At 39.8% G+C, this 25,594-nt stretch overlaps 3 protein-coding genes across 5 annotated transcripts in view; 1 reads left to right on the plus strand and 2 right to left on the minus strand.

Annotated features, from left to right (window-relative positions):
• Positions 1-5,623, minus strand: part of LOC117296499 (oxygen-dependent coproporphyrinogen-III oxidase-like) — a 31,817-nt gene extending 26,194 nt beyond the window's left edge. The window contains exons 1-6 of one of the 3 annotated variants that reach the window (XM_033779461.1): positions 5,313-5,623; positions 4,258-4,318; positions 3,320-3,415; positions 2,817-2,867; positions 2,020-2,094; positions 917-1,035 (exon numbers count right to left, since the gene is read on the minus strand). In XM_033779461.1, the coding sequence (XP_033635352.1) occupies positions 917-1,035; positions 2,020-2,094; positions 2,817-2,867; positions 3,320-3,415; positions 4,258-4,318; positions 5,313-5,362 (452 nt within the window). In that variant the 5' untranslated portion in view covers positions 5,363-5,623. Of the gene's footprint in view, positions 1-916; positions 1,036-2,019; positions 2,095-2,816; positions 2,868-3,319; positions 3,419-4,257; positions 4,319-5,312 lie in introns of all 3 variants that reach the window. The other 2 variants (XM_033779460.1, XM_033779462.1) reach the window with 2 other exon arrangements.
• A 152-nt stretch (positions 5,624-5,775) lies between these two features.
• On the minus strand, positions 5,776-11,833 carry LOC117296500 (transmembrane protein 242-like). The gene is made up of 4 exons (XM_033779463.1): positions 11,586-11,833; positions 9,214-9,314; positions 8,163-8,306; positions 5,776-7,179 (listed from the first exon to the last, which is right to left on the minus strand). The coding sequence occupies exons 1-4, from the start codon at positions 11,698-11,700 to the stop codon at positions 7,048-7,050; spliced, it is 492 nt and encodes a 163-aa protein (XP_033635354.1). The 5' UTR covers positions 11,701-11,833; the 3' UTR covers positions 5,776-7,047.
• A 3,600-nt stretch (positions 11,834-15,433) lies between these two features.
• LOC117296287 (ubiquitin carboxyl-terminal hydrolase 37-like) lies at positions 15,434-19,374 on the plus strand. The gene is made up of 4 exons (XM_033779136.1): positions 15,434-15,457; positions 16,608-16,734; positions 17,814-18,033; positions 19,244-19,374. The coding sequence occupies exons 2-4, from the start codon at positions 16,726-16,728 to the stop codon at positions 19,306-19,308; spliced, it is 294 nt and encodes a 97-aa protein (XP_033635027.1). The 5' UTR covers positions 15,434-15,457; positions 16,608-16,725; the 3' UTR covers positions 19,309-19,374.
• The last annotated feature ends 6,220 nt before the right edge of the window (positions 19,375-25,594 follow it).

Consider the following 25,594-nt stretch of genomic DNA (forward strand, 5'->3'; position numbering starts at 1 on the left):
CGAGTTCTAAATCTGAGGTCTCGAAATCAAATTTGTGGAAAATTACTTCTTTCTAGAAAACCATGGCACTTCAGAGGGAGCCGTATCTCACAATGTTTTATACCATCAATCTCTCCCCATTACTCGTCACCATGAAAGGCTTTATGCTAATAATTATTTTGAGTAATTACCAATAGTGTCCACTGCCTTTAAAGAACTAGTTAAGTTATTGTTATTTTTTTACCTACTTGCAATATTTATCTGCATGAATGAACTTCCAATTATTCTTGTGTACTGTATCATTATATTATATTACATGCTTACAAGTAAAATATTACTGTTTCCATTGAGAAATTCACCTAAAATTTCACTGTGTTCTTCATTTGATTATCATTTTCACCTATAAGTGTATTCATTGTGGCTCTTTATTCACAACTTAGAATGCGTAAAGCACTCCAAGCCTATGTTTAAACACTTCTAGCCATGTTAATATCACACGTTTAAAGGGAAGGTACACGTTTGGTTATTACTCAAAACAAATATTAACTTAAAAACTGACTTGGTAACGAGCATTGGAGAGCTGTTGATAATATCAAACATTGTGAGAAACGGCTTCCTCTGAAGCAGCATAGATTTTGAGAAAGAGGTAGTTTCTCACTAAAATAATAAAAGACTTCTAGCCAGCTGTCTTTTATTCCTATCTGAAAGCACACAAACAAGGGCGTTTTTTCTCTCATCATTTTCTCGCAACTTCAATGACCAATTAAGCTCAAATTTTCACAGGCTTGTTACTTTATGCTTATGTTGGGATACATCAAGTGAGCAGACTGGTCTTTGAAAATTACCAAACATGCACCTTCCCTTTAAACAAAAGGAATAGAAAAACTGTCTGGCATGCGTCTGGGGAAGTGTTTTCATAGTCTGCAATTAAACATACCTTGATTTCATTTGGGCAACAGCTTTCGCTGTTAGGTGCCCACTGACCACTGAAACATTGACCCCTGCCCTCTCAAAAACCTTGCCATCTTCTATCAGACACGTCACACCACCTCCTCCCTGGAACAAAAAAACACAGAGGAATTTTGAAGGAAACATTTTGAAAAAACAATGACCCCCAAATTCTAGGCCAGTGTTATAGCTAGACCAATTTTAGTGGTGGGCTCTTAATCCACTCTTAGGAGATTTTTGGGACGCTTGATGGCAGCAGACTTACCTGGTAAATTCTCGGTAATGTACGCATGCTCAGAGCTACGTAAACAATTGAAATTTACCTGGTAAGTTTGCTGCCACCTAGCGTACCAAAGTCTCCCATTTAGTCCACCAAGGGTGAGCGGTTCAACAAAATCATTCATGTTTAAATATGGGGCCATCATTGCTGAAGTGCAATCTGGGCGAATCTGTGCTGGGCAGCAAAGTGTATTTTGCTCAGAGTGCTGGGTGAATTAATTGTTTAGCTCTGTACAGGCCTGCCCAGCACCGCCCACCATGGCTACAACACTATTACAGACCAGGATTTGGTTTTAACAAAAAACTCGAATCACCATCGTGATTTGACTGAGTTCATACATGTCCTGGTCTTGGCACTTCAAATGTGTCTTAAAAGCCTTTAAAACCGTTATTGGTTCAACTTTTGGATGGGATGTAAAGGTCTGATGAGATGTAAAAGAAGCTAGTACATTTATCATCAAGTGAAGGGGATTTCCCCACTGTTTTCTGATATGGTTGGCTGCAGATTGTGCTATGTAAATAAATGGAGCTATAAACCGGGCCTTTGCTTTTGAAAGGGCACCAAGGCAATTTCTCCTTGGTCATGTTGGTATTAGGTGCACCCTTTGAGGAAATTGTAAACTTCTACATCTCAAGGGCACCAAATCATCTTTGTTGCCTCAATGAAGTATATAATGTTTCGAACATAGCTCTCCATTCCTTGTAGATAAATAAAGAGCGCTTTGAGATGCCCTTGCGTTGGGTGTTATTATTGTCACAATGTTGTGAACAAAACAAATCATTGGATTTAAATGTACTTTTGATTGAGCATACCTCTTGCCGCTCCCATCTGTCCACAAGAAACTTCTTGTCGCCTTCAATTCCCTCTAGGGTTTTGCAGAGCTCAGCCTGTAAATTGTATCGAAAAGATAACTTAAAACCAATGAGCAATCAAACCATTTTAATGATAATTTAACACCTCACTTAACAAGAAACTTCCAAACTTTATTGTTATACCTCTGTACAAATTGTGAAGTTTGATTGGTCGAGAACCAATCACGTGCCGTGCAACAAATACGCATGTATCATGGCTAATGATGCACGCTACGCGTAATGCACAGCGCGCCGGGTAACATGAAAAGTGATGTACACCCGGTGTACATCACCTTGATCGTTCCCGTCGTTTGTCGATTTCAAGCGCTGTGCGAAACACACGCGGGTTCGATCAACAGGTGAAGAATTGTTTCTTGTTTGAACTGTTCGTCTGCTTAAACCATGATTGAACTATGCATACTCAGTCTTAATAATGTTTGAAGGTGACAACAGAACTTCGAGAAGAGGAATAACAATGTTACCAAGGTATAACAAAACAATGGTTGCACGCTGTGACTGGCGTCCATGGGTTTTGTACACCCTCGGTGGCAAATGGCACCCTCGGCTTTGCCTCGGGTGCCATTTCCCCCTCGGGTGTACAAAACGCCATGGATCGCGTCACAGGGTGCAACAATTGTATACTGTACAAGTACATGAACCTTTCAGATTCATGTAAATAAGTGACTGAACTATCATTTAGGCCTATTTAAAAATTAAACTAGACAATGACTCAAATAAAAACAAAACTACAAACTTACTTGAGTTTTCATGATGAAGAGCTCCATTTTGGATTTCATTTCATTACCATTCTAAAAAGGAGAAACAATTTTGAATCAGAGGGATGGTCAGGCACTGGCATGATATTCGGTCCTTGGAAAAAAAGTAGGTAAAGTTGTATTGACTTTAGACACTGGACACCTTTGGTAATTGTCGAAGACCAGTCTTCTCACTTGGTGTATCTCATCATGTGCACAAAATAACAAACCTATGAAATTTTGAACTCAATTGGTCACGGAAAAAACACGGAGGCCATGGTCGCGGTTGCCCTGGTTTGTTGGCCATGCTGGTTTTTAGCCTTTGGCCCCTTCAATAGTTTCGAAATGGAAGTGCCATTTTCAAAATGAAAATTGCCTTGCCCTCTTAAAGAAGAAAGTCTAGGCCAGAGCACCAAGTCGGTGTCGTAATAAAAATGATCAGAACTTGATTTTTTACCAATCATATTCCTGCTGTATTTAAACCTGTATTATGTGTAAATCATTACCTCGGCAAGGGTAGCGGCTGGAGTGATCGTCTCTGCCATGAATGAAATCGGTTTTAGTGCTGGGGTACTCATGATGGTCTTTGCATGTATTGGTTTCTGCTGGGGGAAAAAATAACACATGAAGAGAAGTGTATTGAGCAAGTAGGATTTGAATTTTTGCATGGTAGAATTACGATATAGTAAGGTTTACGGTAACACCATGTAATGATAATTTCTAAATGAGTATCTGGGGTGGTTCTGAAAAAAACGTTGGTTCCCCTCAACTCGGCGTTTTGATCAGTACGGTCTGATCGTCTTCTGGAGAAAAATCAGATCAGAGCATACTGATCGAATCGTTGAGTGGAAACCAACGATTCTTTTCAGAACCACCCCAACTCATTAAGAGATTATCATTAGGCCTAAATGGTGTTACCGCAAACCTTACTATATTGTATTGAGTGAGCTTTATGACACTGCCGATTCCTTCATAACTCATCTTGTTTCTTTGCAATTTGAATTAAAAAATAAAACTTAAACCAATATTGTTGACCAGTCTTACTATGAAAGAGTAGTTCTGCCCCTAGCTCAAAATTTTCAGAATGGGTTCTCATTTAGTCGTGTTACTTGGCATGTTTCTTGATCAGAAAAAAAAGATGTTTTAAAACCTTTTATTAAAATGTCGAGTTGCTGTAGAATGAGCATTTATACACATCTATTGTATATTGTCATACCGCCCTCTTGTGACTAGTATTGGTTAGGTGTCAATGTAAACACTTGGTGTAAGTTGCCATCTTGGATTTAGTCTTGATACAATAAACATCGTACTCGTACTCTCAGTCAGAGTCTCTTGCCTATTTTTACAGTTGCAAAAGGAGAAAATCACATACAACAATGATTTGAACTTTGCTTGTTTGATAATGTAACAGGCAATACATTAATGTATTTTTGAATGTACTCACTTGTTGTTTGTATGTCCCATAGCAAATAAAAGCACCTACAACAGAGCCAACAATCAGAGGTCTAAAACCAAATCAAAAGAAAGACAAATTAAAAACCACAAGGGAAACTGACTGGGTAAATTTTGAAATGATTTTTGGGGTTGAACAAAGAATTTACTAGAGTGGGATTCGAACCAACAACCTCCGGAGTAGCGTGCCGGCGCTCTACCAGCTGAGCTATCTAGCCCTATATTGGCGGTGTTCCTATTTTGTCAATATCTTTGTTCGGGGTGCCAGTCAGAAGCCATACGCACACACAACACTGACGAAGAGAAAACAGACACATGGATTTCTGGCCAACAGTTGGATATCGCATTATCTTCGACTTCAGTAGTTGCGATAGTAACCCTCCCAGCAGCCAGAAGTTACATTGAATTGCAACTATAATATGCATCTTCAGTACCACAAACCATGGCCATGCTAACTGGGGAAAAAATATGATCAATTTCATCAATTCAGTTGGAACTTCTTTTCTTTTTAGTAGTTACATGTACTGCTGTAGTAGAATCTTCACCTCAGCTTTTTTGCCGAGTACCAGCGTAGGTAAGGCGTGTAGGTAGATGTAGATGGACGTTCCCTACATGGTATTTTCCATCTATCTAGGGTTGAGTACATGGTAAAGAGTGTAGGCCTACTGTTAATTTATATTACGGGCCTCTAACTATCATTCAAAAATGAAACATTTGAAATGAAACACTGCCTGCTCTTTTTTTGATGAAACTAGAAACGACAAAATTAGCTGCTGCAAACCTGCCTCTTTCCAACCAAACAAAAAGGACCTAAAATTTGTTGTTTATTATTTGATGGGGGCTTATGACCAAAAAAGTTGAATTATAAAAAGTGTTTTTTTCGACACCCCCAAAAAAGTCAAAATCACTAAATCAGGCAAATAAAAATTCGTTTACGACGGCTAAAAAACAACGAAACATTCCAGAACATGGGCTTCACTAAAACATAGCAAACTTAAACAATGTTAATTAAATTAATACCACAAATCTTAATTCTCACGCACGAACCTGGATGCCGAATTAAAAATGGCTCGCAATCTGGAAGTGGTCGAAGCCATTTTCGTTGACTCGAGTATGAAGTATCCACTGAAAATAGCTAGCAAATAGCAGCGTAGACAATACAAAAGATCTCAGCTATGTATGCCGCCTTGTTGCACTTTCTCTAAATTCTGAATGGAAATATGATAAATGACACAGCTCTTTTAAAAGGGTCATGTTTTACACAAACACTTCACACACATTTTTTTGTCACGTAACAATATTTAGCAGACGATAAACTTTTAACCTCGAAGTGTGCGCATGCGTGCGTGTCAAGTAGTAAAAAAAACAAGGTTTTTGCTTAGCGCCCTCAACCGATTCAGGCAGTGCTGCTTTCCTCCTTTATTATTTTTTCTTTTTCTTTGCAAGAATAGAAAAACAAGACGACAAAAACATGCTAAAAGTAGTAGTATATTTAATAGCCTGACAAGCTCAATAGGACAAGCAAGTTTTGTTGCATGCTAGCACCGACACATTTTTTTTCTGAGCTAATTAAATAAATAGTCTGGTCCCCGTGAAGTGACGTCAGATGTTCTGACTAATAAATAAATACACGGTTTCGTTTTCTAACATGAGGGCGCACTTCCAGGTTAACGGTAGTAAAAATGGAACAAGTTTGGAGGCCTAGTTTTAAAGTTTGCATGCAATTATCAAGACAAAAATTACATGCAAATGAAATTGATAGTACAGAAATGATTTATTATCCATTTCTCTTAACACTTTTTCTGGGAAAAACCCACTCAAAAAGGATAGTAAACAAGTAAAAAAAAAAAGATAACATCCATCCATAAATAATAACACATCCACTTCTGTGAGTTATGATACATGCCTTGTTGCACGTCTCCTTGAATCACAGGTGTATGCTCAATTTCAATTCCTCAAACTAGAAATAGTCTAAGAAATTAATATCAACCAATCACTAGTGACAAACAAACTGAAATTTTACGGTAGCAAACATCAATCAAATCTAACTCACAAAATGGCCTAATGTTTTTATTATGTCACAAAAATAGTGTAAAAAAACTTGACACTAAGAAAGAAGACAAATTGAGCAGTACAAATAACAATAATGTGAAGTCAAGAAAAACAGTCACAAACATTTAGGCTTTCAAATTTAATTGTGACTTATTATTCAGTTTAATATCGACAGTTGTTTACTGCCACCAGAAAAGCTAAGAGAAATTACGGTGAAAACAATTATAGCACCTAAAGCATTCAATGTTTGTACAATTATCATGTTTTGTTATAACCAAATAGTATTGTGGTGTTTAAACTTAGATCTTGTTTGTTGTGTTGGCATTTAGCCTGCAAGGAAGACTCTGCTGGGGTCGAAACATCAGGCCTTGTAATATTTTTTGCAAACTGAGACCTTGTTTGTTGTGTTGTCATTAATTAGCCTTCGAGTCTGCTAGGGTCAGGCCATTAACTATTTGTTTGCAAACCGAGATCTAGTCTGGGTATTGGTTAACTCCACACTTGTTTTCATGCTGGTGTGACTGTGCATCTCGGGGCACAACAGCTCTTAACCTTAACTTCTGACAAATTCCGCTCACACCACATCCAGCCATCTTTACAAGATGATATTACTTGAGCAATGGATTGAGCCACAAAATCATGAATAATGTTCATTCTACATGACATAACAAGAATGCTGAAACATGGTCTCTTTTAGTGTTCTGTGTTTTTCATTGTCACTATTCCAATATCAGCTTTCTTTGATTTCGTCTTTGAAGATTTCCTCTCGGAGTTTATTCAGAGTCACTTCTTCCGGCTCGCTGGCTTCGTTTCTTCGGATCCTCGGAGCAATTGACTGGAACTTTGTCTGGAAGTCAGCAACCTATGATCATCATGAGGGTACAAGAGGTGGAAGACTTCAATTTCATCTTTGATGGGGCAAGGCATTTTTTTTTTGGGGGGGGGGGGTGGGCAAGACAAGCACTCGATCATGAAGCATTAAGATTCATCTTTAAGATGTAAATGAGATAATTACAATATTTCAATAGTGATTTGAATGGTGACATAACTCTCTTTGCTTGATAGCAATTAAGATCAATAGTAACTTAATGTAGGTTTAATCCTAGCGCTTTGTAAAATCAAGCCCTACGGCAGCAACAATTTTGTTTGACCTAATATGAATCCAGCCGTCGATTTCACCAAGCTCTTCCGAACTTAGGTGTAATCTTAGGACTTAAAAACGAGTTAAGTTCCGTAAATCATACACATAAGGACGCATTGAACCCATCCTTGGGTAATAATGTGAAGCACTTTGGGATGCCCTTCGCTATATAAAAACTAACTAAAATTATTATACACAAGCTTGGTTCTACCCATGTTAGAGTATGCAACAGCAGCTTGGGACTCGCATAGTAACAAGAATTGCCAAGCCCTGGAACGAATTCAAAGACAAGCAGCGCCAGCTTGCTTCACCACAAATAATTGCAGCAGAACACCAGGTGCAGAACACCAGGTACAGCCACCAGTATACTAGAAGAACTTGGCTGGAAACCACTAGAATTTATTATTATCATCCGAGGTTAAAAGGGTTAATCCTAGCGTTTCATGAAATCGGCAGCAGGCCTGCTGTCGATTTCACAAAAGTCTTCCTAACTTAAGACTAATCTTAGGACTTAGGACGAGTCCCAACCCTGCACTGTAGCATGCAGACCTTAAGACTAATCCTAAGTTAGGACGAGTTACTAGTCCTAACTCGAGATAAGACGAGTCCGAACTGTTTGTGAAATCGACGGCTGGAGTCGGTAATTCATGACACTTGCACACTCTATTAACCTTTGTTCCATCCCAATGTCTAGAAATACCTACACTTCTGACACCCATAGCTTTGCAGACTAAGAAGGTCATAGTTCCAAAGCCAGTCACAGCGAAGAACGAGCCCCAGAGTAGAGCACGTAAACCAAGAGAAGCCCCACTCTCATGAAGACTGGCAGATGGGTCAGGAAATATACCCTGAGAAAGAAACAATATTTGGTGAAAAAGGCTTAAAAGGAAAGTGAAAGCGATTTTCTAGTTTACACTTTACAGCAAAATATTATTTTTATTTCATATTTTCATAAAAAAGACTTAATCACTGTCACTTGCAAGCCTTTAGGAAACTCGTAAACAAGGGTGCTTGCTCTGTAAACCAGAAACACTGGGGTTAACCCTTAGCCCTGGTAGGACTTGGAAGGAGGAGTCCATCCTGGGCCCAACTTCATAGCGCTGTTTAGCGGTTGATTTTGTGCTTACTACGCAATTTCCATTTCGTAGCGATGCTAACCGAAAGCACACGACAAGGCATGTAACTGCACGAACACACATGAAGTCACATCGGTGAACGCGTAATATGGCTGCCTAAGCACGAAAAAAATGTGCTTACCGTTAAGCAGCGCTATGAAATTGGGCCCTGGGCTAGGGTTACACCCCGTTTGTTCCATGATAATAATGTCATTTATATGTGCATTACCAATCCTAATTTGTGGGACCTACCTATGTCCCATCTAAAGGACAAACCAATTATTTGTTTTTAAAAGTAAGTATCTTGCTCAATGACACAATGCCACGACTTGGGACTCAAACCCACACTCTGTCGCAAGTTGCTCTGTCGATCAGAAACACCAGAGCTCGAGTCCAGCCGTCGATTTCACAAAGAGTACGGACTCGTCTTATCTCGAGTTAGGACGAGTAACTCTTCCTAACTTAGGATTAATCTTAAGGTCTGCATGTTACAGTGCAGGGCTGGGACTCGTCCTAAGTCCTAAGATTAGTTTTAAGTTTGGAAGAGTTTTGTGAAATCGACGGCTGTGTTTTTAACGGCTCAGCCACAACACAACACATCATCCAACATTTGCTCTGTTATACTGGGTGACTGGTGTACCTTTGTGAATGATGCAGGATGTTTCCTCTTAGATCCAGCGATGGTCATCCCAAATCCAGACAACATTGCAATACCAGCAATGCCAACCATAAACACTGAGCCTAGGACATACAAAGAGAAAATAATACATTGTTATCCGCCTCCTGTCTGACTACAGTACTCAATACCATACACAGTGGATTTTGATCGTTTGATTTGTCATTTTCAAATATCAATTCTGGACACCGAGTTAATCATTAAAGGCAGTGAACACTATTGGTAATTACTCAAAAAAGTTATAAACATAAAACCTTTCTTGGGGACGAGTTATGGGGAGAGGTTGATGGTATAAAACTCTGTGAGAAACAGCTCCCTCTGAAGTGGCATAGTTTTTGAGAAAGAAGTAATTTTCCACAAATTTGATCTCGAAACCTCAGATTTAGAATTTGAAGTCTCGAAATCAACCATCTAAACGCACACAAATTCGTGTGACAAGGTTTTTTAATGAAAGAAAAAACACCCTTGTCACACGAATGGATGCTTGATTTCGAGATCTCAAATTCTAAATCTGAGGTCTTGAAATCAAATTCTTGGAAAATTACATCTTTCTCAAAATATTTATACTTATCAACAGCTCCCCATAAACTCGTTACAAAGTAAGGTTTCATGCTAATAATTATTTTGAGTACTTACCAATAGTGTCCACTGCCTTTAAGCAGCTTTATGAAAACGGGCCCCGGCTGATTTTGCTGAATGGCCAAGAGGCATTGTGGGATTGAAAAAAGGGCTTTGTGTGTAAGCCCACTCTTTCCTTCCCACAATGCCTTCCGGCAATTCAACAAAATCAGTCAGGCGGGAATTGTGATCAGTTAAGGTCTGTTATGTTAAGATTATGAAGTAATTCCACAAAACTTTGAATAACAAAGAGGGTGATATTTGCAATCAGTGGTATTATGACTTATTGAATTCCTGCAATGACAAAACTTGATCGTCTAGACTCGGTATAGACACAGTCAGACAGAGAGATTAAACAGAACAGTAGAACTTAGAAGGATCAGAAGAGAGGGATCAGATAGACTCCAGCTAGAGCTGTCTAAAGTGCCGACTACAGTCATGTCTACGGACACATGTTACTTGTACTGTAGCCTTGGGCTACCAGTAATACTAGTAGTAGGCATGATTGCACATGTGGATTGTTAATATATAGTTAGGCTAAAAATGACAACTATCTGATTGATGAATTGGTAGTACTAGGGGACTTAGGCTACGACTGATTATGTCTTTATGAGTGATTTTCCCCACTCGATGTATGCGCACTCAGCCTCTCAGGTCACGTCAGTGCAGTGCACTATATCACTGACATTGTCAAGGAACGTCATTGAATGATAGTGTTCCGTCTTAACAACTGCAACAACTATAGTATAGATTAGTCCCAACCGAAATAGTTGGGACAGTGGTAACTGTACAGGGTACCAGCGGAGCAAGCAGGTGGCACTAGCACTAGCAGGGGATCTCTGAAGTTGCAGGTCGCACCGTGGACTCTATGAATATCAGGGCAATGCAGGAAGGAAATTTATCAACCCCGGGGTGTTCATGTTTAGTTTTTTTTATTATTAAAAATTAAATAATTAAATTTTCAAAGTATTAAAAAATGAAAACTTTATTTATTTCAGAGGTGGAGGCTATCCTATCTGTACAGCCCATATGCAGAGAGGGAGTTATATACATAGAGTTAAATATAAGAACTAGGGCGCAATGTAGTTGCGATAAAGTAACCCTCCTGCCGAGGGCGTAGCCGGAGGTTTGTCGGCACTCACCAGTAGGGTTACACAGTATCGCAACTGGGCGCACTGGTAGGTGATGCTTCTTGCACAAACGCGACGGGACTGCAAGGAGACACGCGCGACCCATTCTGTACGCCCGTTCGTTGAATATGAAACACACATTGGAGTTTGTGTTTATTGAATGCTACGGCTACGCGCTGCTGTATTGTCAACTTACAAAATTTTGAAAATGGCCGCACAAACACCTGCCTGCGGGCATGCAAGGTCGTGTATATTGACCAGTGCGCCCTCTGGCTCTAGTTCTTGTATATAACTCTATTGGTTAGGATAACTTTCCGTATGGCGCCACCACTTTTTCACTCATTTTTACAAAAAGGGATATCTCATTATTGAGGTAAATTAGATACTATGTTATTTCATATCGAATGAAAAAGTGGTGGCGCCATACGGAAACTTCCCTACCCCGGCCCATGGCATGGACGGTATTCAGGGTATGACTATGAAGTATGATTAAATAATAAATAAAATTATTACATTACAATTTACAAACTCTCTCTCCCCTGATCTGAACTCCGACCATACACACCGATCGGCATTCACTATTTTTACCTTTGAACAGCGGTAATCGTCCACCAGAACTGTCTTTGTGGTCGTCATCTTGTTGCTGCTCCGAAAACTTCACGGTGTCCATCATGCGCTTTGTATCATCACTTAAAAAACACATTGGTTTGATCTTACTCTATGGTTTGATTTGAGGAGGCATGTTGGCCATTCATTGCAACATGCTTCTGATCTGAATCCACCATGTCTGTGGGGAAACCAGTCATCTCGCCCCCCAGCAAAGTCGCCCACAACAAAGTCGCCCCCCAGCAAAGTCGCCCACTACAAAGTCGCCCCCAGCAAAGTCGCCCACCACAAAGTCGCCCCCTCACTTACAAAGTCGCCCCCCCTGTCAAAGTCGCCCCTCACAAAGTCGCCCCCTGACAGAGTCGCCCCCAACAAAGTCGCCCCCGACACTGTCGCCCCCTAACAAAGTCGCCCAGTGCATGGTTGAGCGACGTACACAAAAGTGAGGGCGCTTTCGAATAGTTTGAAACATAGCACTGGGGGGCCCACTCTCTGACAATGAACACCAGAGCTTGAGTTCGGTGCACTATACTGCTCAGCCATGATACTTCTAAATCAATGTTAAAAGTGGTCGCAATTTCATAAAGCTGTTAAGCAGAAAATACTGCTTAGCAAGTTTATTTGATGAGCAAAATAATTGAGTGGGGCGTCAGTTGCAACAATCCTAACTTGATTGAATTTTGGCTGGTACCCAATTTCTGCTGAGCAAGATTGGTCTGTGCTAAGCATATTTTTGTGCTAACAGGCTTTATGAAATGTTGCCCAGGTCTTTTTGGTTCCATTTGGATACCCTGATGTTTATTAGTTAGCACATTTCCGCCGTGTCCCCCTCCCCCTCCCACTAGATGGTATTGTTCTGCTTAATGAACCCTTCGGAACCAGTGACCACAACGCCATCACTTTCGACCTTGTGACATCAGTGCAAATAAAGGTTTGGAAGATATCATATTTTGACTATCGTAACGGGGACTACAAGACCATGAACAAGTATCTGTCTGAACAGGATTGGAATGTGCTGTTTAGTGACAAAGGAGCGGAAGATGAACCTGGGTCATCTTCAAAGAACTTCTCCACGAAGCTGTGGTGAAGTTTGTACCCAAGAAAACGAGAAAAACCAGCAAGAAAAAGCCTCTGTGGTGGACCAAAAAAGTAGAGAAAGTGAGAAGGAGCAAATATCGCCTATGGAAGAGGTTTACAGAATCCCAAGAACATGCAGACTACTTGCGGTACAAATGAGCTTTGAACCTTGCGACTAAAGAAATTAGAGCAGCCAAAAGAAAGTACGAGTCAAGATTGACAAAGAAAATCAAGCAGAACCCTAAAGCCTTCTATGCATATGTGAGGAGCAACATGAAAACAAGGGACCAAGTGGGTCCTCTGACGGAAGAAAATGGAGAAGTCATTACAGACGACGTGAGAACAGCTATGGTGTTAAATTACTATTTTTCATCTGTGTTCACACTTGAACAATTACATAACATACCACATCCCAAGAGGATGTTTGGCGGACCGAACGACGACATGCTCAGAGATGTAGAGGTGACAGCGGAGAACGTTCTCAAAGTGCTAATGAAGTTGAAGCCTGGCAAGGCACCCGGAGTAGATGATATTTATTCTGTGGTTTTAAGGGAAGTATCGGGCGCGATAGCTGAACCCCTCAGCCAAATTTTCCAGAAGTCCATGGCAGAAGGAGTGGTTCCACTAGACTGGAGGAGAGCAAACGTCACCCCCATCTTCAAGAAGGGCAAACGTAGTGTAGCAGCAAACTACAGGCCGATCAGCCTAACCTCACAGGTCAGTAAGGTGTTTGAAACCATCCTCCGAGATGCCATCATGGAACACCTTATAGCACACAGATTGATCAGTGATTCACAGCACGGGTTTTTAAGAGGTCGTTCCTGCCTGACCAATTTACTAACTTTTCTGGAGCTTGTAACAAAGACCGTTGATGATGGCAACCCTGTTGATGCAGTGTACCTCGATTTCAGTAAAGCCTTCGACCGAGTTCCACACCAGAGGTTACTGACGAAACTACGATCACATGGGATAGGTGATTCAACTGCTGCTTGGATTAAGGCATGGCTGTCTGACAGACAACAGAGGGTGGTGGTGAACGGGGCCCAATCGGAGTGGTCAGGAGTTAAAAGCGGTGTCCCCCAAGGTTCTGTTCTTGGCCCGCTGTTGTTCATCATCTACATCAACGACATTGACGAGGATATCTTGAGTTCGGTCCTGAAGTTCGCTGACGACACCAAGGTCTTCAGAAAAGTGAAAACCCCAGCAGATGCTCGCGCTCTTCAGGACGACCTCGATCGTCTTTACCGGTGGTCTGATGACTGGCAAATGTTATTTAATATTGACAAATGCAAGTGCCTCCACTTCGGGCATAGTAACATCAAGCACAACTACTCCATTGGTGACAGTATAATTCAGACAGTAAGTGAAGAAAGAGATCTTGGGGTAATCATCCATCAGTCACTAAATGCAAGTACCCACTGTGCGAAGGCAGTCAAAAGCGCATTCAGAGCCCTGGGGCTAATCAACAGAACCATTACGAACAAAGACAAAACAACAATCATCAGACTGTACAAAGAACTGGTTAGACCACACCTAGATTACTGTGTTCAGGCGTGGAGGCCTCATCTTCAAAGGGATATTGACCTAATAGAAAGAGTGCAAAAGAGAGCATTGCGAATGATTGGAGGTCTATCTCACCTAGACTACGTCCACAGACTCAGGGAAGTGAAATTGACCACCCTGAGTGCAGGACGCTGCGAGGAGATCTTATCGAGACCTTTAAGATACTTAGGGGCCTTGAGGGCTTGAACCCTGAACATTTCTTTGATTTGTCAACCGTGCAGCACAGGGGTCACCAACTTAAACTGTACAAATCAAGATCCAACCTCAACCTCAGGCAGTTCTGGTTTACCCAGAGAGTGGTCAACTACTGGAACATTCTCCCTCGAAAAGCAATTGAAGATTCAAGTGTGAACATTTTCAAGGGACATGTGGATAAATTGCTAAAGAACGTCGGGGGGCTCTACATAAGCTTATCTAAGCTGTCTGCCCCAGTAACCAGAACCACCGTCTCCTCCCCAGTTGTGTGATGGCGTCGGTGGATTCAAGTAAGTTCAAGTAAGTTAATATGGGACATACAAGACAACAAATCAAATAATAATGCTGCATTTGCCAGCGTTCGACCTTAACGCAGGTCCGTTGGCCAAATGCCAGTAGAAATCGCGGCGGACCAGCTGAAACACCTTGCCAACTGGTCCGGCTGACCAGTCAAAAATGTCGGCAGCGGTACTACAGAACTATAACTATTTTTTTTACTATTTTCAGGCTCGAATAAAACGTAAAAACATTCACTCAAGGAGTCAAGGTTTGGGTAAAACGTAATAAAAATTACTCGAGGTGCCGCTGAACGCTGGCAGACTTCCGACGATCACGCATACACAGCGCAAAATCCCATCATGCAACGCAAAGGCTTGTAGTCTTCGCATTAGTTCACGTGTGGCAAAAAGTGTAAGAAATACTGAACGCTAGAGGGCGTTTCAGAATATTCGATAGCCTGGGAATAGACGTCCTCTATTGGTGAAAGTACGCGATAGCTTACAAAACTAGCTTCAATCGCCTAGACAGAAGACCACAAAGCAAAACATATTCTGTCAGCAGCATGGTCGTCAATGGAGCAGATTTGCGTGTGGGAATAATTAAAAGAGGCTAGCGTGTTTACGAAAAACGAGCGAGAAGGTGAGGCTTAATTCAACAAAAATTACCAAGTTAGGATACACTGGATGAGCAAAAAGGAGTATTTAATTGTGTTTAGTAAAGTTCTTCCGTCCTGATTTTGGGTAATTTTGTTGGGCGATCTTGTTTATTGTTCCAATCCATTGTTTTTTTTTGGTCACATATAATGCGCGGTTGTTTGGGGTTTTTTGCGGGTTGATTTCAAGAAAGACCTGGGTTCTAGAATGCAATCATGTGTTATGGTTAAACAAAGGCGCAGCTGTTTTTGCTGCTTTTAAAAATGTTTTTTAAATGAACATTTTGTTCACAAAACAGACGCCGGCACCGACCATTCCATACACATAATTGAAAAAAAATACTGTCTAACTAGTATGCTTCATCATGGATGTTGCAACTTTTTTGATGTTTACTTTTTGTTGGGGGTTTTTCTGGACGAAAGTGGGAAGATTTTGGGAACTTCGGTACGATGTATTATGTTTATGAATACTTATTAAAACTACAATAATAGGCAATGTTTATACATGATAAAATAACTCGAGCGATCGCACGTAACCCTCCCCCACAGTAGATTTGAAGGCAGTACATAAAAAGTTAATGATATTTTAACAGTCGGTTTTAAAGTGTTTTGGGGTATTTTTTTTATAGTAAAAACACTATTTTTTTTTCTTCATAAAAAAGTTCTTCTTACTTAGGAATAATTTTATGTAGAGTGCTTACAATAAACTGTGGACTAAAAAAAACTACTTAAATAACGACATTTTAAATTTTGCTCTGACAAATAATTTGACCTGTTTTTAAATTAATTTTAATAACATTGTTATTACATTTTTAAGGATAAAATACTCTAACATTAATGAGCCCTCTTACGAACACAATAACTTGGTACACATAAATAAAGTATGGCTTCCAGTGCAGTTAAGTTTACGTTGCAATTCATGTTGAATTTTGAAATAGCGACGATCGGAAATCGAGCAGTTGGTATACAACAGTATACTATTAGTTAAAAAAAAAATAACATAAACAAATTGATGGACCAGTCAAAAACCTGGCGGACCAGTGAAAAATCAAGCCAACTGGTCCTGCTGGCCAGTTGAAAAAAAAGTTGAGGGCAACCCCTGTTTGCTCTGCAAAGCAGTTAACACGGACAGTTTTGTGAAAAGTTTTGTGACTGTTATGAATCTCCCTGTCAAAATTCTTTTGTTTTAGGTGTTGTGATCTTGCTCATAAGTATTGATATATCGATTACTGTTACAGGGCCTTAGCTCAATTGCTATGCGCCAAGCAGAGCAATCACTCAGCGGAGAGCATTGGGGTGTATCTACGTAAAGTGAAGCAAGCTATCTCCACAACGGCAGCTCGATTCTCTGGATTTATGCAACACGTAAGTTATCAAATCTACATTATGTTAATGGTGCTGCTTCAGAGAAAATCAAGCTGACCTGGGTTATTGTACAATCAATCAATCAATCAATCAATCAGCCAATCATTCAATCAATCAATCAATCAATCAATCAATCAAGCTCTATCAGGTTCCACCTACTTTGTATAATCCAGATTAGCCGGCAAGGTTATTGAAGAGCAGATATAGTCCAACCTTGTCCATTTTTTATTAATAAGGTATATGAATTCCACTCCCACTTGTATTGTTTTTTTGTAAAGGTTGCTTATGAACGGCTAATATTAAAGAGCCATTAATATTGCTGAGTATTACATTGTTTCTTGCTAGAGTGTTGTTAATATCTCAGAGTACATTTGGTTGCCGGAGTGTCGATACGAATATCAGAGTAAAACACCTTTTCGCAAATACTGGGGTGCGTGCGTAAAGCTTGGAATTAGGTGCATAGTGGTCTAGCTGGTGATCAAATTTTATCCATATCTATCCCACAATGCACCTCATTCAACAGTCTGCGCTTGCGCAGTGGTATTTGCGAAATGCATCTTGCCATATTGTTGTTAAATGAGCAGTGGTGCCATACTTAACTGCCTCAAAACTTCTGCGTGACAATAGAATATTGTCAAAAGGAAATGCACTGCAACAAAGTAATCCAACTAACTCTTAAAGGCAGTGGACACTATTAGTAATTACTCCAAATAATTATCAGCATATAACCTCACTTGCTAAAGAGTAATGGGGAGAGGTTGATAGTATAAAACATTGTGAGAAACGGCTCCCTTTGAAGTGACGTAGTTTTCGAGGAAAGAAGTAATTTTCCACGAATTTGATTTCGAGACCTCAAGTTTAGAATTTGAGGTCTTGAAATCAAGCATCTGAAAGCACACATTTACGTATGGCAGGGGTGTTTTGTTCTTTCATAGTTATCTCGCAACTCCGACGACCAATCAAGCTCAAATTTTCGCAGGTTTGTTATTTTATCCATATGTTGAGATACACCAAGTGAGAAGACTGGTCTTTGACAATTACCAATAGTGTCCATTGTCTTTAAACCTCTGCATTTCTAGGATGCGCAAGAGTTCCTCTGTCAGTGCCTGGATCAACTCAAAGACGACACCGAAAGGGCCAACAAGAGGGCGCTAAACTCCCCCTTGGACGAGACCCCAGGGACGGATGATGATAAAATTAAACTGAGGTTTCGCTATCCGCACGACTGCCCGATTGTCAAGAACTTTGAATTTGAAGTCATGCACTCTACGATCTCTCGCTGGACATGCCCAGAAGGAGGTTTGGCAATTATTTTTTCTCTCTTGAGAATACTCTTTTTTTTTTTTACTTTCGGCTCTGGCTCAACAAAGTTCTAAAATATTTTTTCCGTTTTGTATTCCTCCCCGTTTTGTGGCCACATAACATTCAGTTGGGAGGGTTCTGATTTTATGCTATAATATTATTCTAGAAGACTTGTATATAAGATACTCTCGTATCTTGTATATAAACCTTTATTTTATTGCTGAGACGATGTGATTTGTTGGGCTGCTTCTAGTGCGGGTGTTGTGCTGACATTTGTTTCCTTTAGTCTTTAAGTGACTGTTTTATTGTGTCCTGTATTGTGCATTGTATTTTTATAATTGTGTGCTATGTTACTGGAGTGTTTAAAACAGTACAGGAGATCTTGTTAATGTCATAATGTATTCCCTAATTTTGAACAATATATTGTGTATTTTGAATGTCTTTTTAAGCACGAGATCCAAGGCAATATCTATTGTAATCTGTACATGTATTGAGAATGTTCTCCTTTTTGGATTACTTTCGGCTCTTCCTCAAAGTTCTCAAATGTCAGAATTTTTTTCCCCACATGACAAGGTAGACTGGACTTCACTCAGACTCGACTGCACCTCAATAATTCTGTGTTAGCGAATGCATTTATATATCTTATCTATCACTTTTTCTATAATTTTTTATTGTTAATGACTAATGTTTTATCTTTAAATTATTCTAATATACATCATAAACTCTTGATGTCACTTTTTGTAAACTTAATAATTGTTAACGGACTTGTGTTTGGTATTTTTTAATAAAACCAAAAGGAAACAAAAATAATGTGATTTTTGGAGAAGTTTCCTTCTCTATAAAAGTAAATTCATTGCCATACTTTTTCAATTTTTAAATGTTAATTGTCACAATTCAATATTTGTATCAATTGTTTTAAACTTTTCCATATTTCAGTATTTCTAACCCTATCGGGTCGATCCAGGTTGAGGTATAATGCCGTGTCCAAATTGGCGACTTTGGCTACAGCTACGGCTAGATCAGCGCGTCTGTCAGTGTTGAAGAATGGCCGTAGCTGTAGCCGAAGTCGCCAATTCGAACGTGGCCTAACTTAGAGAGGTTTGCGGTGACAACATGTGAATATCTCTATGTGACTAGTGTTGGTTCCGAAAAGAACCGGTGGTTAGGGACTCCTATTAATGATTGTTATAATTTGTCCATGTTTCAGTCATTCTAACCCGATCGGGTCGATCCAGACGGCACTGGAGCAGTTCTTCAGAGAGGAGGGTATAGAGTATGCCTGCGGAGAATGTGACTGCAAGCAGGCTATAGTCACGCATAAGTTCACTAAGCTACCAAGGTAATATGAAGTTTTGTTGGGATGTGTTTTTTGTGATGCTGATTGGAAGCTGTTTGTTGCTGTTTTCTTAACAACTAGGCAGTGCATTCAGCTGAACTTTTACATGTGTCTTATAATGTATATTTCTTTATAATTTTGCCTATAAATCAGCATTTAATGGACAAAACCCAATATGAGTGCCAGTGTCTTAAAGACACTGGCACTATGGGTTTTGTCCATTAAATGTGATTATAGGCAAATTATAAAGAATATACATTATAAGACACATGTAAAGTTCAGCTGAATGCACTGCCTAGTTGTTAAGAAAACAGCAACAAACAGCTTCCAATCAGCATCACAAAAAACACATCCCAAAAAACTTCTATTACCTTGGTAGCTTAGTGAACTTATGCGTGACTATAGCTGCTTGCAGTCACATTCTCGCAGGCATACTCTATACCCTCCTCTCTGAAGAACTGCTCCAGTGCCGTCTGGATCGACCCGATCGGGTTAGAATGACTGAAACATGGACAAATTATAACAATCATTAATAGGAGTCCCTAACCACCGGTTCTTTTCGGAACCAACACTAGTCACATAGAGATATTCACATGTTGTCACCGCAAACCTCTCTAAGTTAGGCCACGTTCGAATTGGCGACTTCGGCTACAGCTACGGCCATTCTTCAACACTGACAGACGCGCTGATCTAGCCGTAGCTGTAGCCAAAGTCGCCAATTTGGACACGGCATTATACCTCAACCTGGATCGACCGATAGGGTTAGAAATACTGAAATATGGAAAAGTTTAAAACAATTGATACAAATATTGAATTGTGACAATTAACATTTTAAAATTGAAAAAGTATGGCAATGAATTTACTTTTATAGAGAAGGAAACTTCTCCAAAAATCACATTATTTTTGTTTCCTTTTGGTTTTATTAAAAAATACCAAACAACAAGTCCGGTAACAATTATTAAGTTTACAAAAGTGACATCAAGAGTTTATGATGTATATTAGAATAATTTAAAGATAAAACATTAGTCATTAACAAAAAAATTATAGAAAAAGTGATAGATAAATATCTAAATGCATTCGCTAACACAGAATTATTGAGGTGCAGTCGAGTCTGAGTGAAGTCCAGTCTACCTTGTCCTGTGGGGAAAAAATTCTGACATTTGAGAACTTTGAGGAAGAGCCGAAAGTAATCCAAAAGGAGAACATTCTCAATACATGTACAGATTACAATAGATATTGCCTTGGATCTCGTGCTTTAAAAAGACATTCAAAATACACAATATATGTTCAAAATTAGGGAATACATTATGACATTAACAAGATCTCCTGTACTGTTTTTAAACACTCCAGTACATAGCACACAATTATAAAATACAATGCACAATACAGGACACAATAAACAGTCCTTAAGACTAAGGAAACAAATGTCAGCACAACACCCGCACTAGAAGCAGCCCAACAAATCACATCGTCTCAGCAATAAAATAAAGGTTTATATACAAGATACGAGAGTATCTTATATACAAGTCTTCTAGAATAATATCATAGCATAAAATTAGAACCCTCCCAACTGAATGTTATGTGGCCACAAAACGGGGAGGAATACAAAACGGAAAAAATATTTTAGAACTTTGTTGAGCCAGAGCCGAAAGTAAAAAAAAAAAAAGAGTATTCTCAAGAGAGAAAAAATAATTGCCAAACCTCCTTCTGGGCATGTCCAGCGAGAGATCGTAGAGTGCATGACTTCAAATTCAAAGTTCTTGACAATCGGGCAGTCGTGCGGATAGCGAAACCTCAGTTTAATTTTATCATCATCCGTCCCTGGGGTCTCGTCCAAGGGGAGTTTAGCGCCCTCTTGTTGGCCCTTTCGGTGTCGTCTTTGAGTTGATCCAGGCACTGACAGAGGAACTCTTGCGCATCCTAGAAATGCAGAGGTTTAAAGACAATGGACACTATTGGTAATTGTCAAAGACCAGTCTTCTCACTTGGTGTATCTCAACATATGGATAAAATAACAAACCTGCGAAAATTTGAGCTTGATTGGTCGTCGGAGTTGCGAGATAACTATGAAAGAACAAAACACCCCTGCCATACGTAAATGTGTGCTTTCAGATGCTTGATTTCAAGACCTCAAATTCTAAACTTGAGGTCTCGAAATCAAATTCGTGGAAAATTACTTCTTTCCTCGAAAACTACGTCACTTCAAAGGGAGCCGTTTCTCACAATGTTTTATACTATCAACCTCTCCCCATTACTCTTTAGCAAGTGAGGTTATATGCTGATAATTATTTGGAGTAATTACTAATAGTGTCCACTGCCTTTAAGAGTTAGTTGGATTACTTTGTTGCAGTGCATTTCCTTTTGACAATATTCTATTGTCACGCAGAAGTTTTGAGGCAGTTAAGTATGGCACCACTGCTCATTTAACAACAATATGGCAAGATGCATTTCGCAAATACCACTGCGCAAGCGCAGACTGTTGAATGAGGTGCATTGTGGGATAGATATGGATAAAATTTGATCACCAGCTAGACCACTATGCACCTAATTCCAAGCTTTACGCACGCACCCAGTATTTGCGAAAAGGTGTTTTACTCTGATATTCGTATCGACACTCCGGCAACCAAATGTACTCTGAGATATTAACAACACTCTAGCAAGAAACAATGTAATACTCAGCAATATTAATGGCTCTTTAATATTAGCCGTTCATAAGCAACCTTTACAAAAAAACAATACAAGTGGGAGTGGAATTCATATACCTTATTAATAAAAAATGGACAAGGTTGGACTATATCTGCTCTTCAATAACCTTGCCGGCTAATCTGGATTATACAAAGTAGGTGGAACCTGATAGAGCTTGATTGATTGATTGATTGATTGATTGATTGAATGATTGGCTGATTGATTGATTGATTGATTGATTGTACAATAACCCAGGTCAGCTTGATTTTCTCTGAAGCAGCACCATTAACATAATGTAGATTTGATAACTTACGTGTTGCATAAATCCAGAGAATCGAGCTGCCGTTGTGGAGATAGCTTGCTTCACTTTACGTAGATACACCCCAATGCTCTCCGCTGAGTGATTGCTCTGCTTGGCGCATAGCAATTGAGCTAAGGCCCTGTAACAGTAATCGATATATCAATACTTATGAGCAAGATCACAACACCTAAAACAAAAGAATTTTGACAGGGAGATTCATAACAGTCACAAAACTTTTCACAAAACTGTCCGTGTTAACTGCTTTGCAGAGCAAACAGGGGTTGCCCTCAACTTTTTTTTCAACTGGCCAGCAGGACCAGTTGGCTTGATTTTTCACTGGTCCGCCAGGTTTTTGACTGGTCCATCAATTTGTTTATGTTATTTTTTTTTTAACTAATAGTATACTGTTGTATACCAACTGCTCGATTTCCGATCGTCGCTATTTCAAAATTCAACATGAATTGCAACGTAAACTTAACTGCACTGGAAGCCATACTTTATTTATGTGTACCAAGTTATTGTGTTCGTAAGAGGGCTCATTAATGTTAGAGTATTTTTATCCTTAAAAATGTAATAACAATGTTATTAAAATTAATTTAAAAACAGGTCAAATTATTTGTCAGAGCAAAATTTAAAATGTCGTTATTTAAGTAGTTTTTTTAGTCCACAGTTTATTGTAAGCACTCTACATAAAAGTATTCCTAAGTAAGAAGAACTTTTTTATGAAGAAAAAAAAATAGTGTTTTTACTATAAAAAAAATACCCCAAAACACTTTAAAACCGACTGTTAAAATATCATTAACTTTTTATGTACTGCCTTCAAATCTACTTTGGGGGAGGGTTACGTGCGATCGCTCGAGTTATTTTATCATGTATAAACATTGCCTATTATTGTAGTTTTAATAAGTATTCATAAACATAATACATCGTACCGAAGTTCCCAAAATCTTCCCACTTTCGTCCAGAAAAACCCCCAACAAAAAGTAAACATCAAAAAAGTTGCAACATCCATGATGAAGCATACTAGTTAGACAGTATTTTTTTTCAATTATGTGTATGGAATGGTCGGTGCCGGCGTCTGTTTTGTGAACAAAATGTTCATTTAAAAAACATTTTTAAAAGCAGCAAAAACAGCTGCGCCTTTGTTTAACACATGATTGCATTCTAGAACCCAGGTCTTTCTTGAAATCAACCCGCAAAAAACCCCAAACAACCGCGCATTTTATGTGACCAAAAAAAAAACAATGGATTGGAACAATAAACAAGATCGCCCAACAAAATTACCCAAAATCAGGACGGAAGAACTTTACTAAACACAATTAAATACTCCTTTTTGCTCATCCAGTGTATCCTAACTTGGTAATTTTTGTTGAATTAAGCCTCACCTTCTCGCTCGTTTTTCGTAAACACGCTAGCCTCTTTTAATTATTCCCACACGCAAATCTGCTCCATTGACGACCATGCTGCTGACAGAATATGTTTTGCTTTGTGGTCTTCTGTCAAGGCGATTGAAGCTAGTTTTGTAAGCTATCGCGTACTTTCACCAATAGAGGGCGTCTATTCCCAGGCTATCGAATAGTCTGAAACGCCCTCTAGCGTTCAGTATTTCTTACACTTTTTGCCACACGTGAACTAATGCGAAGACTACAAGCCTTTGCGTTGCATGATGGGATTTTGCGCTGTGTATGCGTGATCGTCGGAAGTTTGCCAGCGTTTTATTACGTTTTATCCAAACCTTGACTCCTTGAGTGAATGTTTGTACGTTTTATTCGAGCCTGAAAATAGTAAAACAAAAAAATAGTCATAGTTCTGTAGTACCGCTGCCGACATTTTTGACTGGTCAGCCGGACCAGTTGGCAAGGTGTTTCAGCTGGTCCGCCGCGATTTCTACTGGCATTTGGCCAACGGACCTGCGTTAAGGTCGAACGCTGGCAAATGCAGCATTATTATTTGATTTGTTGTCTTGTATGTCCCATATTAACTTACTTGAACTTACTTGAATCCACCGCGCCATCACACAACTGGGGAGAGACGGTGGTTCTGGTTACTGGGGCAGACAGCTTAGGATAAGCCTTATTGTAGAGCCCCCCGACGTTCTTTAGGAATTTATCCACATGTCCCTTGAAAATGTTCACACTTGAATCTTCAATTGCTTTTCGAGGGAGAATGTTCCAGTAGTTGACCACTCTCTGGGTAAACCAGAACTGCCTGAGGTTGAGGTTGGATCTTGATTTGTACAGTTTAAGTTGGTGACCCCTGTGCTGCACGGTTGACAAATCAAAGAAATGTTCAGGGTTCAAGCCCTCAAGGCCCCTAAGTATCTTAAAGGTCTCGATAAGATCTCCTCGCAGCGTCCTGCACTCAGGGTGGTCAATTTCACTTCCCTGAGTCTGTGGACGTAGTCTAGGTGAGATAGACCTCCAATCATTCGCAATGCTCTCTTTTGCACTCTTTCTATTAGGTCAATATCCCTTTGAAGATGAGGCCTCCACGCCTGAAACACAGTAATCTAGGTGTGGTCTAACCAGTTCTTTGTACAGTCTGATGATTGTTGTTTTGTCTTTGTTCGTAATGGTTCTGTTGATTAGCCCCAGGGCTCTGAATGCGCTTTTGACTGCCTTCGCACAGTGGGTACTTGCATTTAGTGACTGATGGATGATTACCCCAAGATCTCTTTCTTCACTTACTGTCTGAATTATACTGTCACCAATGGAGTAGTTGTGCTTGATGTTACTATGCCCGAAGTGGAGGCACTTGCATTTGTCAATATTAAATAACATTTGCCAGTCATCAGACCACCGGTAAAGACGATCGAGGTCGTCCTGAAGAGCGCGAGCATCTGCTGGGGTTTTCACTTTTCTGAAGACCTTGGTGTCGTCAGCGAACTTCAGGACCGAACTCAAGATATCCTCGTCAATGTCGTTGATGTAGATGATGAACAACAGCGGGCCAAGAACAGAACCTTGGGGGACACCGCTTTTAACTCCTGACCACTCCGATTGGGCCCCGTTCACCACCACCCTCTGTTGTCTGTCAGACAGCCATGCCTTAATCCAAGCAGCAGTTGAATCACCTATCCCATGTGATCGTAGTTTCGTCAGTAACCTCTGGTGTGGAACTCGGTCGAAGGCTTTACTGAAATCGAGGTACACTGCATCAACAGGGTTGCCATCATCAACGGTCTTTGTTACAAGCTCCAGAAAAGTTAGTAAATTGGTCAGGCAGGAACGACCTCT

This window comes from Asterias rubens, chromosome 11, assembly GCF_902459465.1.
Source record: "Asterias rubens chromosome 11, eAstRub1.3, whole genome shotgun sequence".
Classification (NCBI taxonomy): domain Eukaryota; kingdom Metazoa; phylum Echinodermata; class Asteroidea; order Forcipulatida; family Asteriidae; genus Asterias; species Asterias rubens.

What these genes read in the sequence shown, in the direction of transcription:
- LOC117296287 (XM_033779136.1), top strand. An exon ending in CTGGACATGCCCAGAAGGAG is followed by an intron (nt 18,034 to 19,243) that starts GTTTGGCAATTA and finishes TCCATGTTTCAG; the next exon opens with TCATTCTAACCCGATCGGGT.
- LOC117296500 (XM_033779463.1), bottom strand. Translation starts at nt 11,700, where the DNA reads ATGTGTTTTTTAAGTGATGATACAAAGCGCATGATGGACACCGTGAAG. An exon ending in ATCCTGCATCATTCACAAAG is followed by an intron (nt 8,307 to 9,213) that starts GTACACCAGTCA and finishes TTTCTTTCTCAG; the next exon opens with GGTATATTTCCTGACCCATC. An exon ending in AAGCTATGGGTGTCAGAAGT is followed by an intron (nt 7,180 to 8,162) that starts GTAGGTATTTCT and finishes TGATGATCATAG; the next exon opens with GTTGCTGACTTCCAGACAAA.